The sequence below is a fragment of the Haliotis cracherodii genome, unplaced genomic scaffold (assembly GCF_022045235.1).
Source record: "Haliotis cracherodii isolate W230 unplaced genomic scaffold, xgHalCrac1.p SCAF_11, whole genome shotgun sequence".
Taxonomy (NCBI): Eukaryota; Metazoa; Mollusca; class Gastropoda; order Lepetellida; family Haliotidae; genus Haliotis; species Haliotis cracherodii.
The window spans coordinates 36165107-36182853 of NW_027266266.1; the positions used below are offsets into that span (position 1 = coordinate 36165107).

At 38.9% G+C, this 17747-nt stretch overlaps 2 protein-coding genes across 2 annotated transcripts; both read left to right on the forward strand.

Moving 5' to 3' along the window:
• Positions 1 to 3432: 3432 nt before the first annotated feature.
• Positions 3433 to 5319, forward strand: LOC139455716 (protein unc-93 homolog A-like). The gene has a single exon (XM_071237266.1). It carries the CDS (start codon positions 3523 to 3525, stop codon positions 4903 to 4905), a length of 1383 nt encoding a protein of 460 aa, XP_071093367.1. The 5' UTR covers positions 3433 to 3522; the 3' UTR covers positions 4906 to 5319.
• Positions 5320 to 9437: 4118 nt separating this feature from the next.
• LOC139455717 (protein unc-93 homolog A-like) lies at positions 9438 to 12111 on the forward strand. The gene is made up of 2 exons (XM_071237267.1): positions 9438 to 10926; positions 11098 to 12111. The coding sequence occupies exons 1-2, from the start codon at positions 10329 to 10331 to the stop codon at positions 11928 to 11930; spliced, it is 1431 nt and encodes a 476-aa protein (XP_071093368.1). The 5' UTR covers positions 9438 to 10328; the 3' UTR covers positions 11931 to 12111.
• The last annotated feature ends 5636 nt before the right edge of the window (positions 12112 to 17747 follow it).

Genomic DNA, 17747 nt, shown 5'->3' on the forward strand with positions numbered 1-17747 from the left:
AGTTAAAAACATGATTACTGCAACTTTTGTGGGAGTACCACTTTAATAACCCAATACGTTACATTAATTGCCATGGCTTATGACTCGCACAGCAGTACGAGCAAGCTGTGTCGTGCATCAAGCTGTTCTTTTTCGAATTTTATGGTACAGGTATTACAGAATGACGGAATTAACGACATGTACATTGTTCATGCAAGGTTGTTAGAGTTGTTGTGGTGATATTGTTTCACATTTGGATAATAATTCAGTCTCCTTAAACGTAGGCTTCATTTACACATTCCATGGTCATGTCAACTTCTCTGGTCTAAAAGTGCATGCATTTGCAAAATCCCCGGAGGTATCGTATTAGGTTTCATAGCACTTACCACTCATACACGTTACATAAAATAGACATAATCACGAATCTGTATATTTACACTGTCCAGATTTGCGTAACTTCTGAGTGACAGAAACCAATGATCGTGGGCTCCATTCGCAGATTCGCCCTGATTTTGTTTCTAGGCATGTCAACACCATAGCCATTTTCGTGGGTTTTATCTGAACAGGTTAACGTCTAAGACCTAGGTTGCTTACTATTCAAAGTTGTGTTAAGCAAACCACAACACTAGTGCCTCTTATATTGTAATATGCGTTTTCATGTAATTGATGATATTTCACACCTAAATAAAGCTCTCTCGGTACAAGGAATAGTACATTTCCACGACATTGTGTGCCCTCATGTTTGCAACATGGTTTGAAATTGTTGGATTCTATGTGACATCACCATAAGACCTTCAGATTAATCTTTTGGTTTACTGTTTACACCTAACATATCCACTACTCACTCACCACAATTACTCACGGTTGCAACATTTTGCAATATCATGTCTAAATGTTTATGAGTCTGTACTTCATTAATTATTGAAACCTTTCATTTCGGGGAAAATACGAATAAAGTTCATGAGATGTCAAATGTTTCACTGATATCTAAAAGACCTCACTCATGCTTCAACTAACAAACATGCACAGAAGTGATTGTGTAACATAAATGTTCATCTAATTGTGTAATGGAACAAAAAGTGTGAACAGTGTGAACGTTATTTATTAAACTTGAAAGTATCCCGTTTTGATGGATATTGATGGCAATGTAGCCTACTTAAAAACAGAATAAGCATTTTGTGTGATTTACTGGATATCAGCAACGATAATCCTCTTTCAATGTGTTACCAGATACATTAATTTAAAGGTTATTGAATCTGTCCCTAATGATTTAACCCAAACAAATCGCTTCAGTAGCTTATAAGGGTTACATGTTAAATACTTTATCGATAACGTTCTGTCAAAGTTATGTTTTACTACCCTAGGAGAGCTAAATAATACTATTTAACACATGTATATACTTGTTTACAGTTATTCTGATAATGATATCACCGATATGTGTATTGGAGAGGTCTTCAAATATGTATTTGCCTGTTGACCAATTCAGGTTATCTGTCATAAAAATACAAAATCGTTTGAACTTTAAACTACGATGTTCAGTATAACACTCACAATAAACATGTTTAGCTCATACCTAGTTTGATTGACAGTCCCTGGTGTGGCGATGTTTGTTTGACGTGCCCCATCTGCTTGTAAGAACAGGATTACGCTTCATCCTCTTCAGGCTGGGGGCTTATCGAGAATAAACCACTAAGATAAACTATGTTCAGTGTATTTTGTACCACAAAGGTAGTCAAGTTGCCACATTCTTCAGTGTTGGAAGTCATTTTCTGTTGGAACATACGGAAGGTGTACAGTTACATGTATGTATCAAAATTAAGGATCTACGCTTTGATGCATTCTCATTTATAGTCACGAATTGAAACATTTCCGTTGGAGTTCAAACAATTGAACATAGAAAAACTGAAGATAAATGGAAGTTTAGGATATTGCCTTGATACAATTACTTAACTTTTGTTGATGTATACTCATGTCGTCCACAACCCATTATCATCAGCAGCATATAGTTGTCATATTTTAACTGTCTTAACAGAACATGCAATTACAAAATAGGTTATGGTGATACGAAGTCACATCTATCCCGATATTTTTGTCCAGATTCTTTTGAATATGTTAAACATTTTAAACGCGAATGTACATTATTTCGAATTTACAGAACTGATGCTTACTTTAATCAAGATATTTCAATTGATGACACATTCTATGGTAAATATGACAAATTAAGCATTTCGTTACAAATTGTTAGTTCGCTAGTTATATTTATAAACAACACTGAGAGGTTTCTGATTAAATATAACATTACTTTTTCTCGCAGTTACACAAGTATGTTAAAACAAAATATGACTAGACACATGCTTACTACATTATCACTCACAAAGTATCACTCACAATATTCACAATATTGCAAAATGAACAGGCAAACTTTTTGCATCTTTCACTGAACATACTGTTATGGTGATTAACTAAAAATGGTGGCCTGAATATCTTATGAACGTTATGGCACAAGCAAAGAGATCACATATATGCTATCAAGGAATATTCTTATCAAGTAAGCACTTAAAATGTTCGTGTTTACATGCATTTAAAGCACACCGTCTCTGTCGTAGTATTTCTTCGTCAAATGGTCCACTGGGATAATGTTACGAACAAGCCCAGGGTTATGTTCCCCATGACCACTTGTAATTAAATACTAGTATCCCTCGTTAATGCTGTGAATATCCCTTGTCTACCTTAACTGAGCGCATCCAGCTACCACTTTTGGGAGTGATAAACCCGAGGCAATTTTTTTGAATATTTCCTGGAACTAACTATTTTCTTTAAAACGAATGGTGCTTTATTCTGCCTTAGGTATCTAATTAGTCGATCTAGACCAGTTATCATAAACCAGTTGGAGACTGTACGATTGAGTGAGTCAATCAGTATACCACTCACTGGTTACGTTAGGTTCAAAATACGCGCAATACTCTATGTAACTGTGAGTGAGTGAGTGATTTGGGTTTAACACAGCTTTTAACAGTATTCCAGTTATATCACGGCGTGTTAGCTTAATGTGGGAGGAAAGTGATGCAGGTCTCAGACGTTTAGCACTTCGGTGAAACCCACGAGCACGGGTATGGTGCTGACAAACCTAGAAACAAAATAGGCGGGGCGAACCGGAATTCGAACCCACAATCATAGGTTTCTGGCGTGCCCAAGGGACACAACTCTGCACAGCGAATGGCGCCGCCTAAGACGACTGGGCCACCCGTGCCCCTACCCTATGTACTCTTTACATAAACTGAGAACACGTGATTGACTACACGTGACCATTTGTATGATACCCTAGACACTCCGTCATACAGCTTACCTGCTCACAACGATAAGCAGGTTTCAGATTGTCAATTCGGTGTGAGTCACGTCAAATAGATAAAACACAGTGTGCAAAGTGCCTTATCAACTCGTGGACAGTCACATGTCACAACCAGTGTAGACACAAAGTCTGCTAACCCCTATGAAACAAGTAAGTTTGAATAAGCTCTTACTTTGTAGATAATTGAAACAAACATGTCTGACGTAGAAACTGAAGAGACCCCATTGCCACTGTTTGGGAAGGAAACAAAGAATACAATAGTCCTTGGACTAGGATTCCTGTTTGTATTCTCGTCATACATGTCGTTACAGAATCTGCAAGGAAGCCTGAACGACGAAGGTGGTTTGGGAGTTCTCTCCCTTAGTTGTCTCTACGCAGCAGCCATTTTGTCGGCCATCTATGCTCCCACGTGGATCACTGTTGTTGGGGTCAAGCGATCAGTGGTAATTGCCTTTTCTGGACATCTGATTTACGTTGCGTCCAATTTCTACCCTTCATTTGCAACACTTATTCCATCATCAATCATTCTGGGAGCAGTTACGGGACCGTTATGGACGTCACTAGGGATTTACCTCACCTCCTGTGCTTTTTCCTTCAGTGAACGTACCGGTGTGGAGCTACAAACCTCTCTCAGCAGAATTAACGGGATTTTCTTCGGAATGTTTGAACTTAGTAATATCGTGGGTAACCTACTATCGTCCCTTGTACTGTATCAAGGCCAGTATAACAGCACCAACTTGAACACTACTTCCTTTTGTGGAGCTCATGATTGTCCTGAAGCAGAAACAGTGGACATTATCGCTGATCCCGAACCCACTGTGGTTTACATGCTTCTGGGTGTGTTTCTAGGATGTGTCGCCACGGGGCTAGGGGTTGTGATTATATTCCTTTCACCAGTACACAATCAGTCCCCAACCAACAAGAACACAATCAAACAGTCACTGTGGTCCTGGTTCAGACTCATCATCAAGACTGATATCAAGTTTCTGCTTCCATTTATGTTATATTTAGCTATAGAGCAGGTTGTGGCATTTACTGAACTAACCAAATCATACGTGAGCTGTCCTTTCGGAATACAAAACGTCGGCTACGTGATGACAGTGTACGGAGTTAGTTCTGCAACAAGCAGTTTCGTATTCAGCAAATTAGCTAGATTTGCAAGACGTTATTTCCTACTCGGCCTTGCTGGGGTTCTTCAGATGGCGCTGATGTTGTGGATGTATCACTTGGTTCCGTCTTACCATGAAATTCACCTCGTCTACGTTATATCCTCAGCATGGGGAGTTGCAGAAGGAATATGGAAAACCCAGACGAACTCCGTAATAGGGGAAATATTTCATGACAATAAGCAGTCAGCATTTGCAGTATATGAAGGTGTCAAATCAATAGCATTTACATGTACCTTTGTGTACAGTAGTATGCTGTGTGTTTATGTCAAAATTATAATCGCAATGACCTTCCTAGTTTTGGGGATGGCACTTTATGCTTTGGTTGAAGTCAGATATCTGAGGAAATCCAACAAACGGATGTCTGAAGACGAAAAGGAAGAAGCTGCTAAACTCGAAAAGTCCAATTAACTGAAATAAACGCTACAGTCTGCATTATATATTAATATATGCAAGTGGTTGTTTTAATTAACAACATAGAAATGGTATTAAACAATACTTGACAGAAGATGTTTGATGTGTTTATAGAAAGTGTTCATTTTGTGTATTTTAATCTACCTTTATACTGGTACAAATATAGTTCACAAAATATTTTGTCTACATCTACCGTCAGAACAATGTCTGTGTATAGGTTTGGCATAATGGCCTAGCTGTTTAAGGAGAGTTACATACCTTGAGCATGCCAGAATCCAATCATCATTACTCATTAGACTCAAATCCAAAACTAGCATTTTCCCTCATTATGACACATCTTTCTTGATGTTAATCACACAGACAAATTAATTAATAGACTCATATTATCTTTTTTTTATTCCGTCGCGTACTTCGACCTTTTGTATTACCTTGTACGATTGTACATTTAATCATGTATGTTTCAATAAAATATCTGTTTTGACCTTCGCGTTTCACCTTGAGAATTAACATGCAACAGTACATTACATATACTGCCATGACATATGTTGTAATCAATGGGCATTACAAATGAATCTCTAAACGAATAACGATATGTTAATACTCGTCAAGGTTAATGCACATGCAACCTGTTTTCTACTTCAATCAGTCAGAAGATGAGTGAAAGTAAAAAGACCGCGATGAGTTTGGTTTTACTCATATATGTCACATATATTACAGTGAGTTGCCTCCATGTGGGATGAAAGCCTTAAGAGACGCAGGACGTCAGTTTGATGAAACCCATGGGCGTTGTCAGTGCAGGCAGAGCCTGTTGAGAGTATCATCAAAGGGACCAATCCGGGACCGAGCACGTCTACAGTTAGCGTCCTGCTCCCTGTGTTATCCCCAATATCATGATAGAAAGGCAGTAATAAAATCCCAACCCATACAACAAGAAAATGTATGGTGATGATAACATACACAGGCTGATCGGGGGCATATTAGTTGACGATGATTAGCTCGTCATAATACAACATGGTATAATGTAATCTGAACAAAAACATCATGAAACATCATTACACAACTAGGATGCTGAAAGATGCTGAGTCACGTGTTCACCACTGGAAGTGACTGATGAGTGTATTAGTATGGTTTTACGCCGTTTTCAGCAACATTCCAGCAATATCCGAGGGACATCGGGAAGGGAAATCACACATTGTACCTGAATGGTGAATCGACCCCAGGATTTCGACGTGACGAGCGACTGTTTTAGCCACTGAGCTATCCACCGCCCCACAATTTGCAATACGATCACCCATGACGGTCATTGTTTGTTCACCCTCATTCGATTTGTTTAGGGTCTGGACACCAAAGAAAACAAGGCACGTGTTTCTGACCACAATCAATCTGATGAAAGGACGTATTTTATTCATCCACCCGATGCCCAGTAATGCAGGACTAAGCACTAATTGATACTGCCCATATGCTAAGGACTATGCGAGAACGCGAAAATGTCCCTTGTAATATTCCATACTTTTTCCATTAACATTATTGTGCTCACTCAGCTGTTGGCAGCTGTATACAGTGACTGCATTTGTATAATTATTCATTATAATGTACATTAAAATATATACCCGTGCAATTGGTTTTGGGTCGCTAAAGAAACACGCGTTTAAAAATATGCCATTACATGAGCATTTACAATGTCTGGGTGATGCTACATCCTACGTAATAACGCGAGTAATCGGGATACACATGGCTGTTCGAAAAAGTATGATGTCCGAATTAAAACCTAAGATCCGACGATATATTAAAAAATATTAATGTGTTTGACATGTAGATTTTTAATTTTTAATTTTCATCTCCATGAAACCACCAGCTGTAGACTTCATCACAGCAGCCGGAGGCTAACTCAATTGGAAAACAAAATGTCCACTTTTCCTTCTCCATTTGTTCCCACAATAGACCGGCACAGGTACGGAATATATGTGTAGACCCACTCTTTACATCACAATTGTAGAGTGCATGTATCCCAACGGCCTTCTCCACACGGAAATAGACCACCATTGTATCTCCGACCAGTGACTCGTGTAACATTCAGGCTATCTTTGTGACCCAAGTGACAACTCCAGCTGTGTGCAGTGTTTTATAACAACTTGAGGCGCCTTGGAAATAGGTCAGCTTGTGTATATTGAATATACGCATCGCAGTACTGTGAGACACGGACATATTATTTCTCGTGTCTCATTTCTCTACACCTCAGTGAGAACGACGCTATGTGTTGTAAAATTGCGAGGTGAGGCGCCTCGTCTTTGTTACATACATATACATTGTGTAACTTGCGGATTATCTATGTGGCTTCAGTGTGACCGCAATTTGTGTTGTTACGGCAACGCGCCGCGATGTGCCTCGTAACCGTAGTATGCGGTGTGTTATCGTTTTGCTTATCCTATGTGGGTGACGACCATTTACTCATGTCACAGATAACGCTTTATCGAACATAGCACCACGAAGGACAGATTGACCTGGTGCGGGCCTTTGCTCTAACAAGGATCTCGATCCTCCATTGCCACGTGCACGTGTTTCCCTATGTTGGTCACAGTGAATGATCGCACTATCACCGTGCTCAACCACTCACAGGGGCTGCTCTGTTCAGTCGTTGAATGTCGCATGCACAACTAACAACATGGTACAACATGGAGCTGAACACCCCAATGTCGTATTTGCAGGTGAAGGTGATATTTCAAATTCTCACAGATGTGATACAGGTGAACATACCGACGGCAAGGACAATGGATCACTTATTGCACGTGGAGAAAAGGGAGATAACGTTTCACAATTAACAGAAATTGTGAATGAAGGCGACAACTTTTTATCTGTAAGCGACTCTGTGAAAGTTGAGGCCACACAATCCTCCGTCGCGGGAAAAGAGACAAAGAATGCAATATTTTTATCGCTCTCGTTTCTCTCTGTGTTTACGTCCTACATGGCTATACAGAATCTACAAGGAAGCCTGAACGATGAAGCAAGTTTAGGAGTCATATCCCTCGGCGTTTTATATGGGGCTTCCATACTGTCAGGCATTCTAGCCCCACTGATAGTGACGCAACTTGGTGTAAAGAGAGTGATTATATACTCTTTTTTCGCACATTTAATCTACACAGCGTCCAACTTCTACCCCTCCTTCGCTACCCTCATTCCTTCCTCCATACTCATTGGACTCGTAACGGGTCCCTTGTGGTCGTGTCAAGGGATCTACATGACAGTGTGTGCAGTTTCGTATTCGCAGCGGACTGGTACTCAAATGTATGCCTCGCTCAGCAGGTTTAATGGTATTTTCTGGGCCATGTTTGACCTGTCAAGCATTATCGGAAACCTCGTGTCATCGTTAGTTCTCTATCAGGGCGAGTACAACGTTACAGTGGCAAATGTGTCAGCCTACTGTGGAGTAAACGATTGTCCAGATACAGAGACAGTGGAGTTAATCGCCGACCCTGAACTATATATTGTGTACACACTGTTGGGCATATTCCTTGTTTGTGTTGTTATAGGAATTAGTACAGTCATTATATTTCTCTCACCGATCGAGTCCCAGGTCAAAACAGGGGAGACATCGATGAAAGAATCATTCTTGTCCTGGTTCAAAGTATTACAGAAAACTGACATGAAATATTTAATCCCATTCACCTGCTACCTGTCTATTGCCGAGGAGGTTTGCTTTGTAGAAGTAACTAAATCTTACATCAGCTGTCCAATCGGAATACAAAACGTGGGCTACGTAATGATGGCATATGGGATGAGTACATCACTGTCAAGCTTCGTTTTCAGCAGGATCACTAAGTACACTAAACGATATGTACTATGTGGTGCGGCGGGTGCTGAACACATGGCCATTTTAATCTGGATTTGCTATTGGGTTCCTACAGAAAATGACACAGTCAGTATATATGTTTTACTCGCTTTATGGGGAATAGGCGATGGGGTATGGAAAACACAGATAAATGCCATGCTGGGGGAACTTTTCCCAGGCTATTTAAACTCCGTTTTTGCTGTGTCAGAGGGTTTTAGGTCTATCGCCTTCACAGCATCCCTTGGCTACAGTAGCTCATTGTGTGTATTCTCAAAGGTAATAATAACTATATCATTTTTATTTGTAGGATTACTTTTATACTATTTTGTAGAGTTTCGTTTCATTCGCAAACAGAAAAATCTGAATACTGATAAAACCACTGAAATAGTGGAAATGGGTTAAATTAAATACATTGTGATCAATGATTGCTTTGCTTTTATACTATTTTGTTTTCGTTTTATTTGCAAATACAGTAAACGACGGTTTTAACGAACACGCTTATAACTAACTGACCGATATCACTAACTTGTTTTTAGTTCCGGCAATTTCTTATATATATGCTGTATATCTGCTTATAACGAACTACGGTTATAAAACTAGTGGTCCCTTTGAATTCGTTATAACCGTAGTTTACTGTAAAAGCACTGATAACTGATAAAACCAATGAATTTGAAGTTAAACGTGAAACGATGTGATACATGAGTCTATTGTTCGTGGGCCGTAGCCAAAACTGTTGTCCATGTATGCGTTAATTATTTGAATAATAATTTCACTATCCGCATACATGATGTAGACCGCATGGTTGAACGGAATTCAAATTGGCAGTGTACGTGAAATGTGACATGAGCGTCGTTGACTTTGGGGCCAGTTTTATGTAGGCCTGTGCATTCATATGATGTACATATGAGCAATCATTTCAGCAGTTCTGCCCCCAGTGAGTACACTTACAGCCATATCACCACCAGTTGAAAAGGTCATGTAAAAACAACAGGCTTCTGGGTTTGAAACATCCAACGATCGTGTTGCTAAACTAGATATAATGTATATCGTCATAAATGTATTCCTTCACTCAGGTGAGATTCTCAGTCATTGTCATTCTATTGATTGTTCATTGTCAGTGGAAGCATAAAACCGGGATTCGATTCCCAGCAGATCGCAAAATGTGAAGCTCATGTTCAGTGTCCTCCGTTGTGGTATGGATGTAAACTAACGAAAGACAGAGCAATATGTATTCACTCGTTGATTCACCAGAAATTATTTAAATCCGGGCATCCTGCTGTAACTAAATAGACCCTTGCATACAATGTTTGTGGTTAACCACATTAATAAATACGTAAACACAAACACTTGTAGGTGCACATAACCTTCGGCTTTTGACGTCAGGTTTACATTCAGCAGCTGTGTAAGTCTGATTGCATTCAATTTGCAAAGGTTTGTAGGATTCATTTACAAACACGTCACGACAACAAACATTTTATGACCCCGTGTATACGCATGCGTCAAGATTTGGGAAGACAAAAGATAAGGTCAACTGTCACTGATAACAGCTGTTACCTGGACTAGTTCACTGTTGCAACAAAACAGAAGGTAGATAATGAAAAAGATATCTGAGAATATGTCCAAGAATTCAATCGTTTTACAGAAATGTAGCGTGGTTGGCGACTCAACCACAAGCAAGGCTGTAGGCTCTATAAATGAAATTCCAAGTGGTGTCGGCAGTAATGGAGGTTCGAAAGAGAGAGATGAAATTCCAAGTGGTGTTAGCAGTAATGGAGGTTCGATAGAGAGAGATGAAATTCCAAGTGGTGTTGGCAGTAATGGAGACACGGGGGATACAGAAGAACCTGCACATTCGTCGGTGTCGGGGAAAGAGACATGGAACGTGGTGATCTTAGCAGTGTCCTTTCTGTGCTTGTTCTCTTCTTATATGTCTATAAATAACCTACAGGGAAGCCTCAACGACGAGGGTGGACTTGGTGTGTTCTCTCTCAGCTGCTTATTCGCGTCATCGATTGTATCCTGTATCCTCAGTCCTATGATTATAACAGTTCTTGGAGCGAAATCAGTGCTGATGGTTGCCTTCATTACGCATCTCATCTACACGGCTGCAAACTTCTACCCCCGTTTTGCGACACTGTTTCCAAGCACACTTCTAGTTGGGGCATTAGCAGGACCGTTCTGGGCATCTCAAGGTATTTACATGACAACGTGCGCCTTCTCTTTCTCTCAACGGACTGGAGTACATGTTTATGTAACTCTTAGCAGACTGAATGGTATATATTATACCCTAGTGAATTTATCCAATATTGTTGGAAACCTTATATCATCGACAGTGTTATATCAAGGCCAATACAATGTTTCAGTGATCAACGAAACCATGTACTGTGGAACCAATGATTGCCCGCGGGATGAAACGGAGGACCTCATTGCAGATCCTGATCACACTACTGTGTATATATTATTCAGTATCTTTCTTGGACTAGAAATAATTGGATTGTGTATACTTGCGATATGTCTATCCCCGATTCCAAGACACGCCGTAATGTCCAAAGCTTCTATCAAAGAATCGCTTCTGTCATGGTTCATAGTCCTGATAAAAACTGACATGAAATACCTCGTCCCGCTACAATGCTACTTTGCATTCGCTGAGGAAATATGTTTTACCGAATTTACAAAGTCCTTTGTCAGTTGTCCAATCGGAATTCAAAACGTTGGCTATGTAATGGCCGCTTTCGGTGGCGGCTCATCCGTTACAAGCCTCCTTTTCAGTCGATTGGCTCAATATACTAAACGTTATGTCATATTCACAACTGCCGCCATTTTACAAATGACGTTAATCGTTTGTATGTACAACTGGATTCCAGCACAAAACGACCATCTTTACATTTACCTTGTAGCAACTTTTTGGGGTGTTTGTGAGGGTTTATGGAAAACTCAGAATTCAGCTATGTTAGGTGAACATTTTCCCAACAACGTTAGGGCAGTCTTTTCAGTGAAAGAATGTTTTAAGTCAATAACCTTCACAATCACATTCATTTACAGCAGTCTAATATGTGTATATGTCAAACTTCTCATAGCGATGATCTTTCTGGCTACATCTATGACGTTATACTACTTTGTGGAAAATAGATTCATGCAAAACCAGAAACGTCAAACCAGATGGAGGACAACAACAATAACAAATCGTGACATTTGAACTTTGAACTGAGGTTAGGTTGCCCCAAAACACGCCCAAGGTTACCACTGCTTGGAGTGGGTTACAATAAGTATAATGAGTATAATAAGAGCCATTGGGAAATGAGGTGTACATATCTCCTAGGATAGTATATTCGTCTGTGTATCAAATGCTGAATTGTGTCCTTTATTCTAATGTACCGGGGCTAATTCGATTGATGTTTTTCCCTGAATAAAATATTATTATATTTATTCACTCTCATCCTTGCTATACAATGTGGCGGCCGTTATTTGTCTGATTAATTGTATGCGTGTATGACTCTGGATCAGGAAGTCGGATAAACACCATTACACTGCTCATTATTTAAGGAGTATGACAATTACAAATGAACAATACAACGGTCATATCATGGTTACAAATAGCAAATAGGAGGCATGATGGAATCAATAATAATAATAATAATAATCAGCGTTATATTTACAAGAATAACACAAAATAAACAGTATGTAAATTATGTATAGCCAGGTGTTCCCTATTCTCGCTACACTAACGAAACAATCTGTCACATCCATATAAATATATCTTATCTCAGTTTTGTTTTTTATCAATTATCAAACATCGTTTATCAGATTGCAAATAAATTGTTTATTTCAGTATTAATTCCCCTAAACAAACGTTAATGTTGGTCATCATGATTCGGAATAGGTAACTATATTCTCGCAGGAAACGAAACAAGTTATCTACGTCAGACCCAACATTATTGTTTCAACAAATTTCAGACACATTGCCCCATATATACTCTTTATGAAACGTAGGGAAACTCGGAAATATCTTAACATTTCCAAAATTGTAAGATATATTAGTTTCTAGTTATAGTTGTATGAAAATAATGAACGAACTGGGAACACATTACAACGGCTAGTGGAGTATGACAGTAGATGTTATGACGATCTCGAAGGGCGATAGGGGTAAGATGGGAAAGCTGACGTTTTTGGATCAGTAGTAATACAGCCACGATGTGTCAAACATTCATTCACTCGACGAGGCATACTGAGTATGAGTCTGCCAATGGCGATTTAAGGGAATCTGTCCCATCGGCAATATTTCAGCCATATAGTGACTATATCAAATTATACAATACGTCAATTTAGAATACAAACCTGTCGACAAAGGACACTAAAAGAACTAGATTAGCACAGTTGTAGGTTTAAAACTAGTAAATGGCCATAAAACTTGACAATTCATACAATACAATACAATGTAAATTTGGGCTATATATTGCCAGCAACCTAAAGGTAGGCCACCATACTGGGGACCATGGGGACTTACAGTACATTTGCTACCTGCATGGACCCCGGCAGGATTTACACTCCCTTCAGTTACTGGTGATTATGGAGAAGTTTAGCCAAAATTAAAACAAACAAATATTCTACGATTAAAAACCTGGTATATATAAAATACTTTGAATGAAGTGGGCTTACACACCCTCTCAGGGGACAATAATTTTACGCTACTTCAACCCCCATCAAGAGTACAACCACTAACAATCTCAGTTCATATACATATACTACCAATTTATAAAATATATAACTTTCTACATCAAAATTTATTAATAAATTCAATTTCTTTTAAAAATCAAAGAATTAAATGAGAGTTTAAGTTAAAAAGATCCTTTAAGGATGAAACTTTGAAATCGTTATCCCTTGTGATGGCAAAATCAACACAGTTAAGCAGGACATGCTTGACGGTGATTTTCTCATCACAAGGGATACAAAATGAAGGATCTTCACCTTTCAAAATATACTGAACCAAATTAACAAATTCACAATCCTAAAATTTAAACATTTTAAACAAGTTATCATTGTTGGCCCTTATTATGTATTTAAACAGTAATGGCCACGTATTGTCTTCAGATAACACCCGTTTTTGTGCACGTGAATCGATCAAAATCATGTGCACAGCACTAGAGTGGCAAAAGTGGTTTTTTTCACGTGCAACTGGTCACGTGGCCATAATATCGCACGTGTTTTCAGCCATACTTGTTAGCAGTCATTAACAAAAAAAGAAAAACACAAGAAAACAAAAGTCTTTACGGCCATTTGTTATGTCACGCCTTTCAAATGTGCAATGAATCGCGATTTAATCTTCGATTTGCTGATGGTAGGGCGAGGGTGTGGAGGCGCCGTCATGAATGTAACGCCCAGTGTTGTGTACAGGAAGTTGACAGATTTCGAGGCGGAAGTGTCATTGTAGTGGGGGTGCTTTCTGTGGCAATGCACGTTCCAGGCGTCTTGTCATCCGTGGCAACCTCAACGCTGCTACTCACCTTGAACAGGTACTGGCACCCGTTACTTTTGCCTTTTATGGCAGCACATGGACCCGGTTTGATCTTCTAAGACGACAATGCCAGACCCCACACAGCAATTATGACAAGGAATTTCCTTCAGAATGCGGGAGTCAACGTCATGGACTGGCCGTCAATGTCTCCCGACCTCAATCCCATCGAACACGTCTGGGATGCTCTTGGCAGAAGTCTGCGCACTCTCCAGAACAAACCACAGAATTTGCAAGATCTTGGCACCATTTTGCAGCAACAATGGCGTCGTCCTCCCAATCATGTGTTCACAAGCATTACAAGGTCCATGCAGAGGCGTCGTGTGGCAGTTGTCAACGCACATGGTGGCCATACACGCTATTGAACTTGTGTGCCATCAGATTCTCGTGCTTGGGACTTATGATTTAAACTGTTGATCTTATTACCGAATACCGTAGGTGCTTGGAACAAATTATGGTTACCACCGTTAATTAAAATCCTTCTTTTGACATTAATGATTACAAATTACCTTCTCTGATACATTTGTCCGTTGTATATCATGTGTGGGATGACTTTTTAAAATGTGAAGTTTTTAATTTGACTCAGTATATATTCATGAGTATATCTGCTATGGCCAATACGACATCGTCGCATTATGACCTCTTCAAATCTGGACTGACAACCCAAGTAGGTGTAGCCAATAGTTGGTTTAATTTCATGTAATTCATTTATACGTACTTGAGTGTCCCACTTCTTTTGCATTAGATCACGGATGCATGATCTAATCACGTGTTTATAATAACTGTATGGAATAAGAAGTGGTGTCACAGATTTGTTGAGTGCTGCCTTGATTCTAACATGGCTGGGTAACCAACAAAGAACGACGTCATATTGGCCAGTAGCAAGTTGATTATATAATTCAATACTTTCAATAAGAGTGGATGCTTACGTGATATATTTTTAATAGCCTGAAGACACGAGAGGGAGTCCGAAAATAATATAAATTGTTGATGCTTAGTTTGTTTACCAATATATTTTAGAGCTGTTAAAACTGTATCGGATTCGGCTGTCAAAATAGAACTATTATCGGGTAGTCGAGAAGACATAATCCTGGACCAAAAGACGGTGGCGCTAGCAACCGCGTCACCATCCTTGGATCCGTCTGTAAATATAAGATTTGAATGTGTTATATGAGTTCTGCAATTCATTAAATTCTTGTTGATAGATTAGTTGGTTTGTTTCTGGTTTCTTAAGTTTAGTTAATGATAGGTCAACCTCTGGCTGTACCAACTGCCATGGGGGTGAGGACAAAAGTTGAGATATTTTTAAGATTGAATTTGGCAGCAGAAATGTCAGATTTGATTCGTAGACCAAGTGGAGGAATAAGAAATGACTATGGTACATATCCCCATAGAGGAAATTAAAAACGCAATCATATGCAGGATTGGTAGGATTTGAATTGTGAGTTTTGTGAGATATTGCAATGATAGTTTTATCCGACGTTGTTTTAGTGAGGGTTCATCCGTCTCTACATACAGACTATTGACATGGGATGTTCTGAAGGTTCCAAGGCAAAGCCTCAGGCCTTGATGATGAATACTATCTAATAATTTTGAATTACTTTTACAGGCTCCATAGATGATGGAGCCATAATCCAGCTTATAGCGGATAAGTGTCCTGCACAGTTGGAGGAGAGTTTCCTGATCCCCTCCCCACTTGGAATTTGAAACATGGGCCTTCAGGCATTTATTTTTAAAATATTTTATATGTGGTAAAAAGGTTAAGTGGTGGTCAAAAATAATACCCAAAAATTCATTTTCTTTTACAACTTTAATCGGAGGGCTATCTAAAACTAAATCAGTCTCTATGGGGTTTGTATTTCCTACAAAAGTGTACACAGTTTGTTTGTGATTTCGAAAATTTAAAACCATTTTCTAACGACCATTTATTTATCTTATTTAGACACAGTTGTAATTGTCTTTCGATACTATGCATGTTTTTACCACGACATGATATGTTAAAATCATCCACAAAAAGTGATCCATCGATTGAATCATTTAAAACCCTTGAAAGACTATATATTTTAATACTGAACAATGTAATAGATATAATGCTGCCCTGTGGGGCAGCCTGATCCTGATTAGAATGATCAGACAGGGTTGAACCCACACGAACTTGAAATTGCCTGTCTGATAAAAATGTGGATATATATTGAGGCAAACGGCCTCGCAATCCAAAGTCATGTAAGTCTTTTAAAATACCGTGCTTCCATGTAGTGTCATATGCATTTTTTCTAGATCGAAAAAGATAGACACTGCATGTTGTTTGTTCATAATGGCATTCTTTACGAATGAATCCAGTCGAACTAAATGGTCAATGGTACTGCGATTTTTGCGGAAACCACATTGAATGTTTGTTATTAAGTCATTTGATTCCAAGTACCATGTTAATCTATAATTGACCATGCGTTCCATGGTTTTGCAAACGCAGTATGTCAATTAAATGGGTCGATAATTGGAAGGATCAGTATGATCAATGGGAACAATTATATCATCACGCCATGAAGAAGGAAATTCACCTGACGTCCATATTTTATCAAATATCACCAAGAGGGTTTCTAAACACGATTGCGGTAAATGTTTTAAGAGTTGATAATGTATATTATCATACCCTGTAGCAGTATCATGAGCTTGCCTAAGGGCAGTATTGAGCTCATGCATGGAAAAGGTTTCATTGTAATCTTCCCCATTATCAGAGTTACAATTTAAATGTTTCTTTTCTTGCTGTTTCGATTTTGGGGGAATTTAGGGATATAGTTTGAGGATGAAGAATGTTGAGCCAGAGTTTCACCAATTTTATTAGCAATATCAGAAGTATCGATTAATAATTCATTCACATTATTAAGGTGATGGATACTAGATTTAGAACCCTTACCTTAAATTTTCTGGATCATGTTCAATACCTTAGACATTTACGAACTTGAATTCATCTTGGAGACATAAAGGTGCCAAGATTGACGCTTGTTTTGTTCAAATGTACACCGTGCTTTAGAGTTTAATATTTTAAGTTTATTTAAATTGTGGACCATAGGATGGCGACGAAAATAGTGTTCAGCTTTTTTCATTGCCTTCTTAGCTAGTTTGCAATCGTTGCTGAACCATGGTTAACGTATGTGAGGATTTTCGGGAGGACTTCGGAATACATTCATCAGCTATATTATTTTATGAGAAAAAAGTTTTGTAGGGTCGGGAACATCAAGAAAACCATCAGGTATTAGTTGATTAGTGCAAAGGACTTCATATAACGCCCAGTTTGCCTTAATAAAATTCCATCTTGATGATGTAGAAACATCAGATGGTGTCACAGATTGTAAAATGGTAGGGAAATGGTCACTTACACAGAGGTCATCGTCGACTGACCTTTTAAATTCATTAAGTAAATTAGAATCTAAAACTGACAAGACCAGTCAAGTGTAAGTGCCTGTTGCAGGATGAAGATATGTGTGAGAACCACCATTAAAAATG